At 41.5% G+C, this 18431-nt stretch overlaps 1 protein-coding gene across 4 annotated transcripts in view; it reads left to right on the forward strand.

The window, feature by feature from the left end:
- Window positions 1–7740: 7740 nt before the first annotated feature.
- The window catches only part of CERKL (CERK like autophagy regulator), a 160359-nt gene continuing 149668 nt past the window's right edge, over window positions 7741–18431 (forward strand). For all 4 annotated transcript variants that reach the window (XR_011377582.1, XR_011377583.1, XM_070045943.1 and 1 more), the window contains exon 1: window positions 7741–7987. Coding sequence is in view for 2 of the 4 variants with exons in the window: in XM_070045943.1 (XP_069902044.1) it covers window positions 7750–7987 (238 nt within the window). In the remaining 2 variants the exon portion in view is untranslated. The remainder of the gene's footprint in view (window positions 7988–18431) is intronic.

The following is an 18431-nucleotide window of genomic DNA, read 5'->3' on the forward strand; positions in this document are numbered from 1 at the left end:
TGCACTGTGTTATTTGTATTATTCTCTTCATAAGCTACCCCACCTCTCTAATCAGGTTTCATTTTTTTAAGTCAGTTTGAGTTGGGTTTTCTGTCACATAAGGAGAATCACCTGATACAAAAGAGACTGTGATTTTGTTGTTGCTTGGTCTTTTTTATACAGAAATATGGAGAAAACTGTGTATATAGTGAAGATGAAATTTAATAAGATGTGAGATATGGGTGTGTTTGATAGAGGAATTTGTTGAGCAGAGTGGAAGGTAGAAGATCTGGAACACAGGCAATTCCTTTGGACAGGAGAGATACTTCTTTCTAGTGATAGGAGTCAGGGTAGAGAAAGAGAATTTCAGGAGTAAGGATTAGAAAGTAGTGGGAGTTTATTCTTACCAGGTTCTTTCATGTGAAGATGGAGGCATGATGACATGCTAAGTGAGAGGGAGTTGAATGAGAAAACTGAAGGTTTAAAATAGCCTCTCCAGGAATAAGGAGAATAAGTTCCATCAAGACTAATCCATAGTAGCATAGCAGGGCTCAGAGCTAAGCAAAGTTTGGAGACTGTAATACTGTAGTAGTTTTTAGTAGCCTTAACCCACATGCTTCAGTGGAAATCTCTCAACAGCCCACACTTCAGAGTGGAAACAGAAGATAGTTGCAGGTTTTTATGGCATTTGGATAAACTAAGTGGATGTGCTGTTAAGAGAGAAGTTGAAGTGGTGCACCATGGGGCCCAGGAAGCAAAGAGTGAATCCACCTGGTAGATGCACAAAGATGGCCCCAACAATCTTGCGATGGCTTGTTAGATAGAAAGCACCGAATGAATTTGTGAAGCTGGCTAAGGAGATTTTTGGCAGAATATCGTAAGTGATGATTGGCTTCTTTTAGGGTTTTAAGGAGTAATAAGCCAGCATAATTTAGAGGAACTAAAGATGGCCCAGGACAGATACTCTGGCAAAAAAAAATTCCAAAGCGAAAAATGGCCTCAAAGCAAAGATGAAATGTAGGCTGCTTCCAGTTAAACATGCTCTTAGGTCAAGCCCTAATCAAGGATGTAGTTAGAACACACAATTTACCTGGACAAAAGTACTTCTAAGAACATGAGGAACATTATACCCTAATATCCTGACTTGGAGTCCAAAATACAGAGGGGCCAATCTTGAAGAGATTTGTGGGAATGGCTTTTGTATGATATGGCCTAATGTGATTTTATATATATATGAACTATCAATACATAAAGTTCACAAAGTTTTCTTTGTGTAAAAGAAATACTTTGTGGCAAAGTATAACTAAAGGAGTTATATCCACTTAGACTAAAAGAGACAGAAACAGTCCAAATTATGCCTCTGGACCTCCAAATTTTTATGGATAGAAAAAGGCTGAAAAACTACTCAGCTGCCATCACAGACCCATTTCTTACTGAAAAGAAAGATGGTATGGAGGGCAGAACCAAAAGCCCAGAGGCTGGAGCTAAGGGCTGCTGAGAACAATTAATTAGGGGACCACTCCTAAGGAGCAGAACTGGATGAAAGATAAGGAACATTCTCTTTCTCAGAGTATGGGGAACTGGTAACACATATCTGCTTGGATTTCAGAATTGCTATGGACCAGTGACTGTGATGTGTTTTCTGGTCCCCCCCCTCCCACTTTTTGAGCATCTATTGTGGTTATCCTCTGCCTGTCTCATCATTGTATGTTGATGTGCGTGGGAAGATAACACATTTTTAGTTCACAGTTTCCTAGAATAAGAGAAGCACACCCAAAGAACCTCATATATGAGATCCTGGACTTTGATTTTGTAATAAGGTGAGATTTTGAGCAGTCTTGAAGGAGAGTGAGTGTATTTTATATACGGGAGGGATGTTAACCACTGTGGCCAGAGGAAGGACTATGTTGGGCTATGAGCTAAGTGGCTTCTGCCCCCATATATATACCCTTTTTAATGTGACTGCTGCTCCTCCCACCAGTGGCGTACTCTATTTCCCTTTCTCTCTGTGACTGGCTTTGACTGATAGCAAGTGGCAAAAGTGATGCTATGTCAGTTCCAGGTCTAGGCTTTAAAAGACCCACAACACAATCAAATAATGAGAAGCCAAATGTAAAGAGATAGGCCCGGCTAGGCTCCAGCCATTACAGCCATCTCAGCTGAGATGTCAGACAGGTGACTGAAGCCATCTTGGGTGTTTCAGCCCCAGCTGAGCTTCCAGCTAAATGCAGGTGCATCCAGTTGATACTCCATGGAGGAGAAAACCTACCCAGCTGAGCTCAGCCAACTCACAGAATCACAAGAAAAAAATAATCATTGCTTTAAGTCAGTAAGTTGGCGGTGTGTGTCTTGTTAGGCATAAATGATATAGCCCGGAAGAAAGAGAAGATATGACACTGTTAGTTGCCTAACCAATAGTCATCCACAACTTCTTCCAGGCTGAAAACACTGTTCTGAGGCTCCCTGGAAGCTAGAGCACAGGCATATTGCCCGATTCTAGTCAATGGGACCTGAGAGGAAATCTGTTGGGTGGAATTTTGGAAAACATGTTCTTCCCTGATAGAAATAGAAGTGCACAGATAGAAACTGCCCTTGCCACTTCTGTACTTGCTTTTGGACATTTTGGGGAGATGATATATGATTAAGGATCATGCAGCCATCTGGGAGCCACCTGTGGGGTCCCTGTTGTTAACTGGGGATAGCAAAATAGAAAGTTGAAAAGCCCCTGATTTCTTTTTTGTTTTTTTAAAAAATTGAAATATAGTTTCAATTTTAAAAAAACAATTTATAATACTGTGTTAGTTTCAGGTGTACAGCAAAGTAAGCCTTTTCAGATTCTTTTCCATGATAGGTTATTACAAGATATTGAATATAGTTCCCTGTACTATACAGTAAATCTTGGTTATTTATCTATTTTATATATAGTAGTGTACATCTGTTAATCCCATACTCCTAATTTATCCCTCCCCACCCCCTTTCCTCTTTGGTAACCATAAGTTTGTTTTCTATGTCTGTGAGTCTGTTTCTGTTTTGTAAATAAGTTTGTTTGTATTATTTTTTTAGATTCCACATATAAGTGGTATCATATTTGTCTTTCTCTGTCTGACTTACTTCACTAGTATGGTAATCTCTAGGTCCACCCATATTGCTGCAAATGGCGTTATTTCATTTTTTTTATGGCTAATATTCCATTGTATATATATGCCACATCTTCTTTATCCATTCATCTATCCATGGACATTTAGGTTGCTTCCATGTCTTGGCTATTGTAAATAGTGCCACTATGAATGTTGGGGTGCATGTATCTTTTCGAATTAGAGTTTTTGTCTTTTCTGGATATATGCCCAGGAGTGGGATTGTGGGAATCTATGGCAACTCTTATTTTTAGTTTTTTAAGGAACCTCCATACTGTTTTCCATAGTGGCTGCACCAAGTTACATTCCCACCAACAGTGTAGGAAGGTTCCCTTTTCTCCACACCGCTTCTAGTATTTATTATCTGTAGACTTGTTGATGATGGCCATTCTGACTGGTGTGAGGTGATAGATAGCTCATTGTAGTTTTGATTTGCATTTCTCTAATAATTAGCTATGTTGAACATCTTTTCATGTGCCTGTAGCCATCTGAATGTCTTCTTCGGAGAAATGTCTATTTAGGTCTTCTGCCCATTTTTTGATTGGGTTATTTGTTTTTTTTGATATTGAGCTGTATGAGCTGTTTGTATATTTTGGAGATTAAGCCCTTATCCACTGCGTTGTTTACAAATATTTTCTCCCATTCTGTGGGTTGTCCTTTTGTTTTGTTTATGGTTTCCTTTTCTGTGCAAAAGTTTATAAGTTCGCTTAGGTCCCATTTGTTAAAAAGCCCTCAATTTCGTAAAGGCCAACCCAGAACAGCCTGACTCCAGAGCTCTGTTTACATGAGAAGTAAAATCGTATTTTGAAACACTTTTAGCTGGATATTCCATTACTTGTAAATGATAGACAAATGGACAAGCCTTGTGGTAAAACGGCAGGGGTCAAGAGCAGGACAAAGAGGAAGGATCTGCTCACTGATTGTCAAAGTGGTGTGTGTGTTGTCAAAAACATACAGAATCGGGCTTCCCTGGGCGCAGTGGTTGAGAGTCTGCCTGACAATGCAGGGGACGCGGGCTCGTGCCCCGGTCCCGGAGGATCCCGCATGCCGTGGAGCGGCTGGGCCCGTGAGCCATGGCTGCTGAGCCTGCGCGTCCGGGGCCTGTGCTCCGCAACGGGAGAGGCCCCAATGGTGAGAGGCCCGCGTACCGCAAAAAAACCCAAAAAACAAAAAACATACAGAATCACCTGTTGTACCTGTTTAAAACACATGTTTCTAGGATTAGTTCAGGTACAGATTCAAAGTCTCAGAGCATCAGTGGGGGGTAAACACTGGGAATTTACATTTAAAACAAACTAAAGATTCTTAAGCATATCCAAGTTTGAAAAGAGCGAAAGTCTGTGTTCTGAAAGAGTGCTTTTTGAGTTTAAGCATTCAAGAGGTTCCACAAGGTCCAGAGGATGTCCTAAGAATGGGAGCCTGCAACAGAGGACACCATAGATTGTTGGGATGAGGCTGTCATGGAAATTTGGGACTAGGACACTGACATGCCCAAAATGGTGACAGAAAATGATGTAATAATCAAAGACTGAACCCAGTGCCAAACTCTCTGGTGCCTATGGGTAAGAGGTCTGAAAGCAGTGGGCTGTTTTCAACAGTGGGAAGAGATGTTGCCTCCTCAGTATAATGCCTTTTTCAGAGTTATAATAGTGTGAGCTCTAGAAAATGAGAATATGTTTCTGATTTAAATTGTCTGTTTTATTTGTGTATCTGGTTATACCTAACTTAAGATTCTGCACTACAGTGTTGCTAGCAGATACTGTGAGAATGTTTCAAGCTCTCTATTTGGTTGAAATACATTTCAAATTGCTCCAAGTTTATGAATATAGTACCTACCTGTAAATGGGGCTTTAAAAACTTGAGGGAAAGGAAAGAAGTGCCTATTCTTCTCTCCTCTGTTACTTATTGTTATTGTTTAATGAGAAGCTAGAGATTACATGGTCATTGTCATCCCATAATCACTTGAGATGTGTCCTAAAACGTAGCTGAGCAATTCATTTTAAACAGAGTTTCCATGTGAGTGCAAAAAACTGGCATATGAAGAAGATGTAATATTCTGACCTGGTGGGATTCTACAATTTTTTCTCGCTTCTCTGTAATTCTTGTAGGGATATATGGCCCTCTACCTTTTAGGCAGTAGGAGCCCGAGTTGCAGGAACATTCTGACAAAATCTCCATTCAGCATGAGAGGGAAGCAGACCCCTTGACAATGTGCTTATTTAGCATCAGAAATGACTGAGAGATGGATGCAACTAAAGCTCACTTCACCCAAAATACAGATTGACATGCAGACATTAAATATGTCATGAATTTTTCTTTTTTCTCATTACAGAGAAAGAAAATGAGGATGATGTCAAGGATTTTGATGACACTATTTGCTGAGATTTGCAATATTCTGGGAGGAACAGGTTTGTGATAGAAAATCCTGAGTTTGGTTTTAGATGCTACGTTTCAGATGATTGTTGGACAGCCAACTAGCAATGTCAGGTGGGCAGTTGGACATAGTGCCTGAAGTTCAGGGGACTGATTGGGGCTGATGACATCACTGGAGGAGCCCTGAATAGTATATAAAGCCATGGCACTGATGCTCGTGTAGATGGATCCTGTGGATAGAGCTCCAGGGCACTGCAACCTTTAGAATCCTAGAAGAGAACAGCTCATCAAAGGGAAAGAATGGAACATAGCCAGTACTTTCATCCTCAAGAAAACCAAAGCCAATGTTTTTGGCTGTCTGGCTTGACTGAAGCTTGAAAAATGGCAACTTGTCCCTTGCAAATGTCCTAAGAAGTAGCCACTGTCTTGGCCTATCGGCCCTGGCTTTCAGTGAGCTTTTAAAATGCCAACGAGCTCTTATTGTGTTGATTGCCTGACAGCTGTGAATACAAGATGCTGACTCCAGAACTGCAACTCATTCTGCGGGGGGCACCAGCCCTCCCCACTAATGACCGCTGAGCTGAGCCACCTGAAGCCTGCGTGAGGTTTAACAGCAGCTGCACTTCTGCTCCAAGAAACAGCTGGCTGCAATCAGATCACACTGAGGCTCTTCCCCACGTCACCTGGAAGCTTGGGTATTTGTTTTCAGCGCATTAAACAGTAAGAGTCCTAGCTTAACTGGCACACAGGCGCTTTGTGTCTGAAAGGGATTTGGCTAGGTCTGTGGTCTCCATCCTCGGTTTTTTGAAATCTAAGTTTGAGCAGAGACCCTTGAGATGCTCCTGCTACCATTAGCTCTTCTGTCTGACTTTGCAGTGTGACGAGGGGTGAGGACAGAAAGAGAAGTGGCTGCCTATCAGAAGTTACTGGTTAGGCACTAGCATAGTGGAACTAGATTCACAACTCTATGAACTTAATTTCCTCTCCCTAACTTTTTCTCAATACAATTATTCTGGCCTGGTGTATATAAAAAATAAGCCTGCTGATTTACTTCCCACTCTGGCTCCTCCTCCAGAGAGCTCACGTTCACAAGTTGTCAGCTCCCTGTTAATACACTGCTTAAAGCGGAGGCACTCAGCTCTGGCTGAACATTGCAGTCACCTGGAGAGCTTTAAAAACTCCTGAAGTCTGGTCCCATCCCCCAGAGATTCCAATTTCATTGTCTTTGAGTGTAGCCTGGGCATCTGGATTATAAGCAAACTCCCCAGGTAACTCTAATGTGATTGAGAACCATTGGCCTCCAGACTCTGTGCTTTCCAAATTAACAGCTAATTTCATGAATCTCAGTTATCGCGAGAAAGTGAAGGATTGACCGCCCCCACCCTCCCACGCCCGCCCCGGCCGGGGCTCTCTCCATTTCCAGGTAACGCTGCATTAGCCTTCAGGAGAACAAGCCCTGCGTCTTGTGATCTCTCTCCAGGGAAAGTCAGATCCAGGCAGAGACAAGACTGCAGAGGAGCATCCTGGGGAGAAGTAGGACCCTTAATACTTACAGCATGGAGGCACCTTCCTTTAACATTAAATTTGTCAGAACGAAAATTTGTCTATGTAAACCAGGGACTTGTCTTTGGCGTCCTCTCAGGGCTTTTGGGAACTGAGTTCTCTATTACCAGCTGCATATAGTTCAGTTAACTGTGGGGGCATGCAAGCAAGGTTATAAAGCACGACCTCTGCGCTCCAGGAAAGCCCGCTGGGAAGAAGGTGGAAAAACAGAGGGTTATACCCTTGCAAATCAAAGTGCGTTCTGAGGATCAGCGGCGTTACCTGGGAGCTTCCTAGAAACAGTGTCGGGGGCCTCATCCCAGACTTGTTCAATAAGAATCTGCATTTCAACAAGATGCCCAGGGGGTGAGTATGCAAGTCAGTGTTTGAGAAGCGCTGGCCTATATTTTGGCGGGTAACGCAGTGCGCAAAATCTCAAGCAACTGTAGGGACTAGGTGGAGAGAACCACTTATTCCTCTTCCTGGACTGCGGTCTTTTTGTAGTAAGTGGCAGAGGCAGGAGGCTGGCGGGCCAAGGTGCGGACTAGGTCAGGGCGGCTCCGCCTGCGCGCCCCGCCCCGCCTCCCTCCTGGGTCTCTGCCCAGCGCGCGGTTGCTGTGGCAGCGCCGGACGCAGCCAGAGCCGCGGCTGCCGCGGGCTCCACCTCCTCCCCCAAAGGCCTCCCCGGACCCCTGGCTCGGGCCCAGCCGGTAGCTCCGCTATGCCCCGGGGGAGGCGCGGCGGCAGGGTGAGCGCCCTGGAGGGCTGCCGGGAGGAGGAGGCGCCCCCGGCGGCGGACGCCGTGCCCTCGGTGCTGTGGGCGTCAGGGCAGCAGCCAGAGTCGGCTGCCGAGCTGATTCTGCTCCGGGGCATCTTCGAGATCCGGAGGGACAGCTGCGACGTGGTGCTGAGCGAGCGGGCCCTGAGGTGGCAGCCCATCCAGCCCGAGCGCCCCACAGGTGAGTGGTCCCAATTAGAAGGTCCCGGCATCTTCGCCCCCCGCGGCGCCTCCTCGCTCTCCCGGCCCCACACCCTCCTCCCGGCGCAGTCCCTCCGCAAGCTCCGCCTCTGCCACAGCGGGCTACCGCGTCCAGAAGCCGCCGCCTCCTCCCTCCCGCCAGGGGGCGAGAACCCGCGCCGCCCCCAGGGGCCTCCCGCTGCCTGTCCCCTCCCAGCTGGCTTTCCGCCTGGGGTGCCATCCGGGGATCTGCGTCACACTCTGCTTCTGCTCTGTGACGCCAAAGAAAGAATTGAGCCCCGCAAGGGGAGGTGTTTTCCAGATGCAGGAAGGTCACCTGCTCCTCTCCCTCCAAGTTGAAGTTTTACTCCGTCAACTTCTGACGGTAACGCTGAAAGTATAAGCATTTTACCGAGTATACCTACACGTGGGTTTCAAATCCAGCTCTCATTTTGTTGACTTCTGAAAGTTTCACCCCAACTTTTGGTCTCTCTGGACTTTTCCATCCCTCACATTCCTTGCCATTGTCTAGAATCAAGTCTAAAGGTCAGTCTAGAAACTTTTGGTGTTCAATATTGACTTTAGAATCATCTTGTTGTTTACGTGCATTTGCCTTTTGACCTAAACCTTTATTTAGAAAGTGTTATAATTCTGTACAATAGAACTATTTCAAGTCTTAGAGATGATTTAGGGGAAAACCTTGGGATGTGGTACACGTCCCCTCTAAATGCTAACTTATGAAATTTTAAAAAATGCCTTCCCCTGTTGGAAAACAAGACACAATGCGCTGTTTACCTCAAATAATAGAAAAATGTCACTGTTTTACAGTTTCCTGTACAAAAATCGAACAAAACAGACTAGTCAGGGACCCAGTGCTGGTTCTGAGTGGGAATTCTGCTTCTGCTGCAGGTGTCCTGCTGACCCACTTAACTAAAACTGCCTTTGACTTTAATTAAAAATGTTTTCAGGTGTGTTGAAAACCAAGCTGTGGAGTATTTTCTAGAACCTTTGAGTTAAAAGCTAGGGATATGGACATAGAGTTATTCTGTTTAGTTTTTAAGTCTGTTCGAATTTGGGGACATAGAAGTTTACCATTAGAGTTTAAATTGGCCTACAAGAGTCGATTTAACCTACAATGAAGCTGAAATACTATAGGAATAAAAGGAGACATTGTGCAACCAGAGGTATTCAAATCAGTGTTGCAATACCGGTACACGGAAAGTCAAATAATGGCATGAAGGCAAAAAATGCTCTTTTATATACTGAGTGGTGATGGAGGGAAAATAGTCTTAATTAGCATTCCTGGCTGTAGAGTTTTAAAAGACATCCCGACAGTTATAACTCTAAAGGTGGCAAGTGTTGATCTGTAATTTTTACCTAAAACACTTTGGTTTTCTTTTCCTTCATTTAGATATACCACCCTTTCTTTGTAACTAACACCTAGTATGCAAACCACTTTGGGCCCTGAAAATTGGAGGTCCAGAAGCCTAGCACCTTAGTAAGCACTACTATTTGTAGGAGGAACCAAGAGATGTTTTACTTAGTAAAATAATAAGAGTGGGAAAAGAAAAGGAGGTATTGAGAGATATGTTTAAATGTGAGAAATACTCTCTGATGTGGAATTAGCTTAGATGTGCGTGGTGAAAGACAAATGAAATTGGTCCAGAAAATGGCAGAAAAACTACCTTAAGGTTGCCATACTTGGGAGGACGTGGTGTGGGAGGATGTAGTGGAGGAGACCATGTCTGTTGCTCCTTGGCCGGTGCCTGGCTGTCCCAGGAAAGGGTAGGGGTGGGGTCGGATTGCTGGGCATTATTAGATCATATGAGATGCTTGCAAGACCACTCAGTTTTTAAACCTCATAGTGCCTTAGTAGCTGTTTTGTTTTTTGGGTTTTTTTTTTAAAAATAGGCTTTATTTTTAGAGCAGTTTTAGGTTCACAGCAAAATTAAGCAGAAGGTACATATACCCTCTGCTCCCCACACATGCATAGCCTCCCCCATTATAAATATTTCCCACCAAGGTGGTACCTTTGTTAAAACTGATGAACATTGACACATCATTATCATCCAGCGTCCATAGTTTACATTAGGGTTCACTCTTGGTGTTCTGCATTCTATGGGTTTTGGCTTATTTATAATGACATGTAGTAGGATTCTCCAGAGAAATAGAACCTTGAAAAAAATACACAGTACAATATATATTTGAGGAGATTTGTTATGGGAATCGGAGATTATGGGATTATGGAGGCTGAGATATGCCACTGTATGCCATCTGCAAAGTGAAGAACCAGGGAAGCTGGTTGTATAATTCAGACCAAATCTGAAGGCCTGAGAACTGGGGGGAACTGATGGTGTAGCTCCCAGAGATGGGATCTACATGAGAAGAGGGAAGATGTTCAGGACATCTGTTTTGTTTACTCTCAGCGCTTTGAAGAGTGCCTGACATAAACATTTGTTACGTGAATGAATTTGTTAATTGGTCTCATGAACTTTAGTTTTGCCCATTGCATTATAATCTGATTACTACACTGCTACTTAATAGTGACTTCTCATCACCTGTAAGAGTATCCCCCTCCCCTTTTGTTAAAGCATTAGAACTCTTTTTACAAAACATTCTTCAGCTAATGTTGGCTTACTTCTCCATTGTTAGCATCATGGTGAGAAGGTTCCATCTTGCTCAGCTGTAAGTTGGAAAAAGAAAGCAATCTATGACCAGGGCATAGATTGACCAGTATGTCACATCTGTAAGCAAACTGTATACAAAAGGGCATCATCCATTCAGAAAATATCTTCATTATCGCCTGCCATGGTGCCTAATGATCTTCCTATTGGAATCTCAAATTACAGTCATTTTACTTGTGGAATCGTATGAGTTTATTCATGTTAATTACCAAGTTAACTCTCTGTGCTCTAGGAAAGAGCAAAACCTTTCGTGAAGAAATGGGAGAGGGGTCAGATGAGGATTTTAAGGCCAAATGAGAAAGGTCAGGCACATCTGGGTCATGGGACCCTGTCTAGGCAGAGCAGGCCACAGTGTTGTTAGCCCCCTACGTGGTGCCTGGGACCAGGCGTGAGGTGTCAAAAATTGAGAAGAGACTCAGAAAGGGGGTATGGGCAGATGCCATAGACCAATATGTGTATTTTGTCATTTAGCCCTTAGCTTGTTGCTGGATCAGATATTTTCAGAGTTCAACATTTTCAAAATTATCACTGATGGCCTGTTGGCATTGTTCTAAATCTCAACCGAGGACAGACTTCTAGGAACGTGCGCTTACCAAGTGGTAAACTTCTGTTGGAAACGTTAGATGGAAGCAGAAGGTACGAGCATTTTTGTGTATCCCCAATGCAGAATCTGCTTACTGTACTGCGAGACCTGGTTATGAGATTTTCCCGTAAAGGAAAAGCTACTGGTAGGGAGAGTCAGTAATGCATAGCCTTAGACTATGTTAAGCTCATATTTTAGTACACTGAAGAATGATTAATTTAGGATCTCTATGACTGGAATGCCACATGCCCACAAGTCTCTGTTACCTCACACTGGGCACCTTTATCACTTACTGATGAATAGCACCTTGAAGTATGAAAAGCACTACAGGATCCTTTACATGCACCCCACTCCGCTGCCTGTAATCTCCCATCTGGTGTAGGAAGGGTTTCAGGAGTGCACCAAGGGGCCTGAGGTCTTGTCTACAACTAACGGGTGTAACTGACTTAAGGCAAGTCATTTAACTGCTCTGAGTGACAGTCTATTCATCTGCAAAATGAGGCGTTTACATTATATGATCTCTAAGAACCATCAACTCTGTGAAGTTGCATTTTAAAGAAAATACCTATTTTTATAGACTTTTGGTGTTAGGACATCGTAATAAACCTGAGTTAAGTTTTAATGATCAGATGCCAGGTGTGTGTGGAAGACTTGTATTTTACACCAAAGCTTCACAGCCCTAATGAATTTCTAATTAGAAGAACCGCCTGGGAAATACGGGCCAAGTTTCTTGCTCCCCTTCCCTAGCTTCAAGACACAATAATGAGAGGTGGGCAGTCACCTCAGCACAGGGTCTGTCTTTGGAAAGGAAGAAACCACTTTCTGATAGAAAATAGTGGGATAAGGCTAGTCATGAGCAGATTTTTCATGATGGACAAAAGGACTAGCTTATCCTTTCTTCAATTTCATTTCCTCTACCCTCTTATTAAATTTCAGGGCAAGGATCTTACAATGTGTTCGATTAGCATGAGAATGTTGTTTTAAATATTTTTAAAAATACAGTGAAGGTTTCAAATCTTAGTTATGGTTTACAATTCTCTTATTATTCTTAGACTTACTACCTCAGGTTATACCATTTCATGTTGTGTTTTTTCAAAGGGTTATTCCTACCACGACTTTGAGCCCAGCTTAATTAGAGCAGTAACCAGAAAAACCTGAGAAAGCTGGGCTTCAAAATAAGGTCTTGAAAGTGTTTCTTTTATAAGGGAGTTCATGATTTTCTTGTCCTTTAAGTTTATATAGACATTCATTTGCTGGAAACTTTGCAACGTGAAAGGTAATGTGGAAAAATGTGAAAATGAGAAAAAAACCAATCAATTTTAAAACAACAAGAGTTAGTGATTACATGGGACTTAGCAGAGCTGGGTCCATTCTAAGTATTAATCTGCCTGAGCTGTTTGGGAACAGATGTACGTGAAACAGATCCCAGGCTTCTGTTGTGTATATCCAAAGTGAGACATCTGTCGGTAAACCGTTGGTCAGAAATAATGGAAGCAGGGGTTAAACCCCGAAGTGACCCATTACTCATGTGAATTATTGAAGGACTAATTACTCAGTAAAACATGATGCTTTGATTCACCAGTCTACATATGAAGAAGAAAAATACTTGTTTAAAAAAATTATTAGTGTATTCCTAAGCTGTCAAATTTGAAGGAATTTTTAAAAGCTGGGTGCGAAAAATCAAGCTTACCAGACAACTGCATGTAATGTTTATAATGTTTTAAAATGCTTTGACAGGTCTGTTATCCTATTGTATAAATACTGTATAAAGCTCATATTGTATAAATATTGGCTTTTTCTTAAATTGGTCCACACAGGAAAACAAAATATAGAATGAATCTCTAAGCATGACTGTTTAGTTAAACTCTCTGCACTAATGGAATGCTCTGTTCTGTCCAATACGGTTGCCACCAGCCACTTGGGGCACCTGAGGACCTGAAATATGGCTAGTGTGACTGAGGAACTGAATTTTAAATTTTATTTAATTTTAATAAATTTAATAGCCGTATGCAGCTAGTGGCGATCGCGTTGGACAACGTAGCTCTAATGCATAGACCCATGAAGAGTTGAAAACGTTTATTCCCTTTATTCCCAGGCATGGGTTTGCATCTTTATAGTAAGGTACAGTTTTCAGTAATTAATCTCAACGTAGAACTGATATGACCATATAATCTGAGCTGCCGATTTAAAGATAAAACAACTGAGTCCAGAGATGCCCAAGTGGCAGAACCCTTTAACGTACTTTGTGAGTATAAAAACATGCTTTTGTTACTGTGAATTTATTGGCTGACAGTAAAATTGAAGTCTTGTCTGTTAAAACCATAGTCTTATTCCTCACGGTCATGATTTATGTAAGCTAAAATTTGGCAAAAAATCTGTTTCTTACTATAGGGATAGTAAATTTGAAATAACTGTCCTAGCTTGCGTACCTTGACCCCATGAAAGTCTGCATCCCAGTGTTGTTCATAAATATACCACAGCCATGTGGCACCATCTGAAGACAAACACTTCTAAAAACTGGTCTACTTTTGCGTCCCCTTCCTCTCGGTCTCCTCCACGTGGGGGTATTTGAGGCTGCAACTGGCACAAAAATATCCTCCTAGAAGTGGGGAATGGTACTTGCAATTGAAGGCAAGGGACGTACAAACTGCAAATCAGATAAACTGGATCAAGGTCGGTAGAGGCTGATCCAGATGGGATCCGCCATAGCAGGAGGACCTGAAGTGAACTGCAGGAGTCTGAACATGATGGAACTAAAGAACCAAAGAGCCACGGCAGTAGATAATAGGGATCAACGGATAGGTTGGGTACACAGGAGGATGCTATTGCCTAGACTAGACATTTTTGTGCCCTCTGTAATTTGGGAAATTACATCCTTGTTTAAAGGGCCAGGGATATAGAATATATAATTGATTGTGATCTTAGTACTAGAATGCTCCTTTTGAACCTTATTGCTAATCCTGCCTAGTCCATTAGTTGACTAGGTTATTAGATTACATTTCAAATATTGACAAATCTACAAACATCATCAAAGTCCTCAGCATAGGCCTCTCTCATTCCTTCCATATGACTGTATTCCTGCCCGAATTTTAGAAGTACTATGCCAATGATGGGGGTACCGTATGCTGAGCAAGTGACTTCTGGTCGGGTATGTGGTGGGCAAAGGGGAGAAACTCTTGGTAGCCATGGCTTTTTATATGCTCTTGTGTTTTCCAAGATCAGTAAGTGACGAGTTAAAAGGGAAAGTTGGGAGGGAAATGGAGTTTGAAGGAAATTAAACCTTCTGCTGACTTTTGGCATGTGAACTAGAAGTCGAGGACCCTTAGTGTAATGGATGCCAGACTCCAGAGACAGGCAGGCAAGCAGGCGGGCAGGTATGCATATATTAAAAAACACTTGGCATAGTGCTATGGACTTATGGTAAGCCTACAGATACGTCTAAAATAATGTACCAGCTGGCATCGGGGAATTCCTATGTACATTCCAAGATTTTCATCAGAAACAGTGTTCTGGAAACTACTGCTGCTGCTATGCATTGGTGTCCGGTGTTTGACTGAAAATAGTGAACGTTTATTGATATTTACCCTGCCAGGTCCTATGCTAAGTGTCTTATCTTGTTTAATCTTCCCAACAAGACTATGTAGTCCAGACAGGATTTTTATTTCTAGGGCCCAGAGGTGATGTTCCTTGTCCAAGGTCATGCTAGTAATGGAGTTGCTGGGATTCCAAGCCAAGCAGCCTGACTCCAGAGTCTACACTGTACCCAGGAGGTTATACTGTTTCCTCAGTCCAGTAAGAAAGAGTTCTCCCTAATGCCTTCAAGAGTCTGTGTGATGTCCGAGTTACTGACAGTGCAGCATCATGGTCCAAACCAAAACAATAAACCTTTTTTTTTTTAGTGGTAAAACATTAAAAGTTTTATTTTCATATCTAGAATAAGAGTTAGATAGTAATGCCTACCATCTCCACTATTAATATTGCTCTAGAAATAGCACATGAAATTTGACGTGAGAAATGATAATTTAAGGGGTAAATCAGAATAATAAACCTTAATACAACAAAATCATCTGACTTCTTTCAGACTTTCATGAGAATTCCACTGTAGAGAGCATGTTCCACTTCTCTTGCCACTTCTACTTCCTGAGTAAATGACCAAATGGGACAGACAAAGTTTTTGAAACCCAATATTTTTATTGTGGAAAACACCAAACATACCCAAATGTAGAAAGAATAATATAATAAGCCTCCATGTTCAACCCAATGAGTGGTGAGACTCTATGTGACACGTTGAGTTTAAACAATTTTCAAGGCCAGTCTTATTCCATCTATGCCCTACCCATATGTCCCTCTACCTGGAATAATCGGGAGCAATTCCTAGACATCATATAATTGCACCTATAAACATCTTACATGTATCTCTAGGAGATAAGGATTTTAAAAATATAGTACACAATATGATACCCAGTATAGTCACTATACCACTATTCCAATTTAAAATAATCCTCTATCCTTAAATATTCAGTTAGTGTTCATTGTCTCCTGATTGTTTCTTTCTCTTTTTTATATAAATCAATGTTTAAATAAGGTCCATATTGCAGTTGGTTGCCATGTCTTTTATATCTTCAAATCCACAGATTCCTCTCCATTTTTAACTTTTTCCTTATAACTTATTTTCTGAACAAACTGGGTTGTCTGGACTGTAGTTTTTCATAGGAAAATGAAAGGTTTGTTGGGGGCGAATGTCTGTGAAAGATAAAAGGGGCAGGAAGCAGGTTGGGAGGGATAACGTTCAGACTGTGATGCCAGTCTGACACCTGTAAAGAGGGGATGAAGCAGGCAGGGTCAGGGAGAACCTCAGTCCATGGTGCTTATCTGATAAAGTCTTTGTTTACCTATGATGAGAGCTTGGGAGCAAAGATTGCTCATTAGGGGTCCTGTCTTAGGCAGAAATGGCCAAATCTAGTTGTGTTCAGTCATAGACTGGGGGCTGCCTGGGAAGAGTGAAGTTGAGGTGGATCCTAAAGGCACCAGTAGCTGGAGGCTGTCAGCTAACTGCATTCATTGCAGCAGAAAAGCAAGTTCTTAAAGGGAGAAATCACAGCAACCACAGCGACCAATAACGTTTATTACTATCATTATGAGCTCAGTTATTTAAATATATTTCAATTCACGGCAATGACTGTTCTTACTAATTCTCAGACTGCCCCAATTCTAGATTTTTGGACCAATGAGAACCCCCCCAGGCTGACTTCTGAGACCTTTTGACATTCTCTCAGCTGTCTCTATTAGCTTCTTTGCTTTCTGGAGTGGCAAGATATTCCAGGCTCATCTTGAACATTTTATGCCTATCATCAAGGAAGCCTAATTTTTAAAATTGACTAATGGTATTTAGAGACCACAGTTTGAGCACCTGTGTGCTCATTGATAGAACTTCCCTTATATGGTCCTGTTTCCTAGGTTTTTCTGAAAGCAGAGCTAGGAAGTATGTATTTTTTTTCCGAAAGAAAAAAATGCACCGTGGAATCATGCTGTTATTTCCAGTAAAAGTTCAAGACCGAAAGGTTTTTACTTCGTCTTCTTGCTCCTACCCTTAAAATCCTGTGTTCTGACTGCAACAATATCATTACTGATTTGCCTTATCCTGCAATAAATGTACATCACAGAATACCAACACCAATGCCACCATCAATAATATAATTAACCAGAGCCATTTAAGATCATTCTGTAATATTTTGTTGTAGCTCTTAGGGACATACCACTTAGAGTATATGCTATGTATAGTCAAATTACTATGTCTTAAAGACACTTGGAATCATTCCTATCTGTGATGTTATGCCTCCAACTCAATATGCAGAATTATTTGTTTCATTTTTGCTTTTATTTTTGGGCATTGCTCTTTTTAATCCAATTTTGTTTGTAATTATATAAAATATTTATATGGTTCCAAAATCAAATCAGCTAAACAAGCTATATCCTGGGAAGTATACTTTTTTATCTGTGCCCCTTCTACCCTTTTTCTTCCTTCCTATTATTGGTAAGCCTTTTTAAATTTTTTGGTTTATTCTTATATAGCAAACATGTACATATGTTATTCTCCTTACCCCACCCCTACCCATCTTCTTAAGTGCTTGGTAGTGTACCATATATGCTTTTTGCACTTTGATTTTTTTGAATTAACAGTATACCTGATATATCACTTGATAGAGGTATATAGCGAGAGTCATCATTTCTTTTTATATCTGCACAATAATCTATTGTGTACTATAGTTTATTGAACCATCTTTCTATAGAAAGACTTGGGTTGTTTCCAGTCATTTTTGCTATTGCAAATAGTGGTGTAACCAAAAAAAACCTTGTCATGTTTTTTTTTTTTAGTATATTTTTGGAATAAATTACTAAAATTTATTTTGGAATAAACTACTAAAATCCTAGAAGTGGGATTGTTGACTCAAGAATAAGTATCTATGTAATTTTTAATAGACTTACTTTTTAGAGCAGTTTTAGGTTCACAGCAAAATTGAGTGAAAGGTACAGAGGTTTCCCATCTACTTTCTGCCTATATAATTTTTTTAAATATTTCCAAGTTCCCTCAAAAGGATTGTGCTGTTTTGCTCTTCTATTGTCATTGTATGAGGGTACCTGTTTCTGTGCAGTTTCTTCAAAAGAGTATATTTTCAGACCTTGTTTTAAAAAACCAATCTGAGATAAGAAGTGGCATCTCGGCATAATTTTAACTTGTATTTTCCTCTTTAAATAATTCACTTTTTTAGCTTATTCCTCCTAATATTAGGGAGCAACTATTATGTGCTAGGGTATCTGATAGGTTTCAGGGATGCTACAATCAATTTGACACAATTTCTGCTTCCAAGTATTCACAATCTGCAGGGAGACTTATCAGCAAAATAACTAGGTAGTCTATTTTATGTGCCATTGAGGTATTACTTACAAGGCATTATAAAGAACCAAGGAAATGTAGCTAAAGGAGAAAATCATTTTGTTTGAGTGGGCTGGGGGGAGGTCAGGGAAAGCTGCAGAGGGGTGTGAGGGTAAACTTGCATGTGGGCCTTGAAGCATGATTAGGAGTTGGCAGCACAAAAGAATAAGGAAACCATTATAGGAAGTAATATTTTGGAAAAATCAGGAAAGAATGCTTTGACCTTTGTGGAAAATAAGACCAT

Source organism: Globicephala melas, chromosome 7, assembly GCF_963455315.2.
Source record: "Globicephala melas chromosome 7, mGloMel1.2, whole genome shotgun sequence".
In the NCBI taxonomy this organism is placed as follows: Eukaryota; Metazoa; Chordata; class Mammalia; order Artiodactyla; family Delphinidae; genus Globicephala; species Globicephala melas.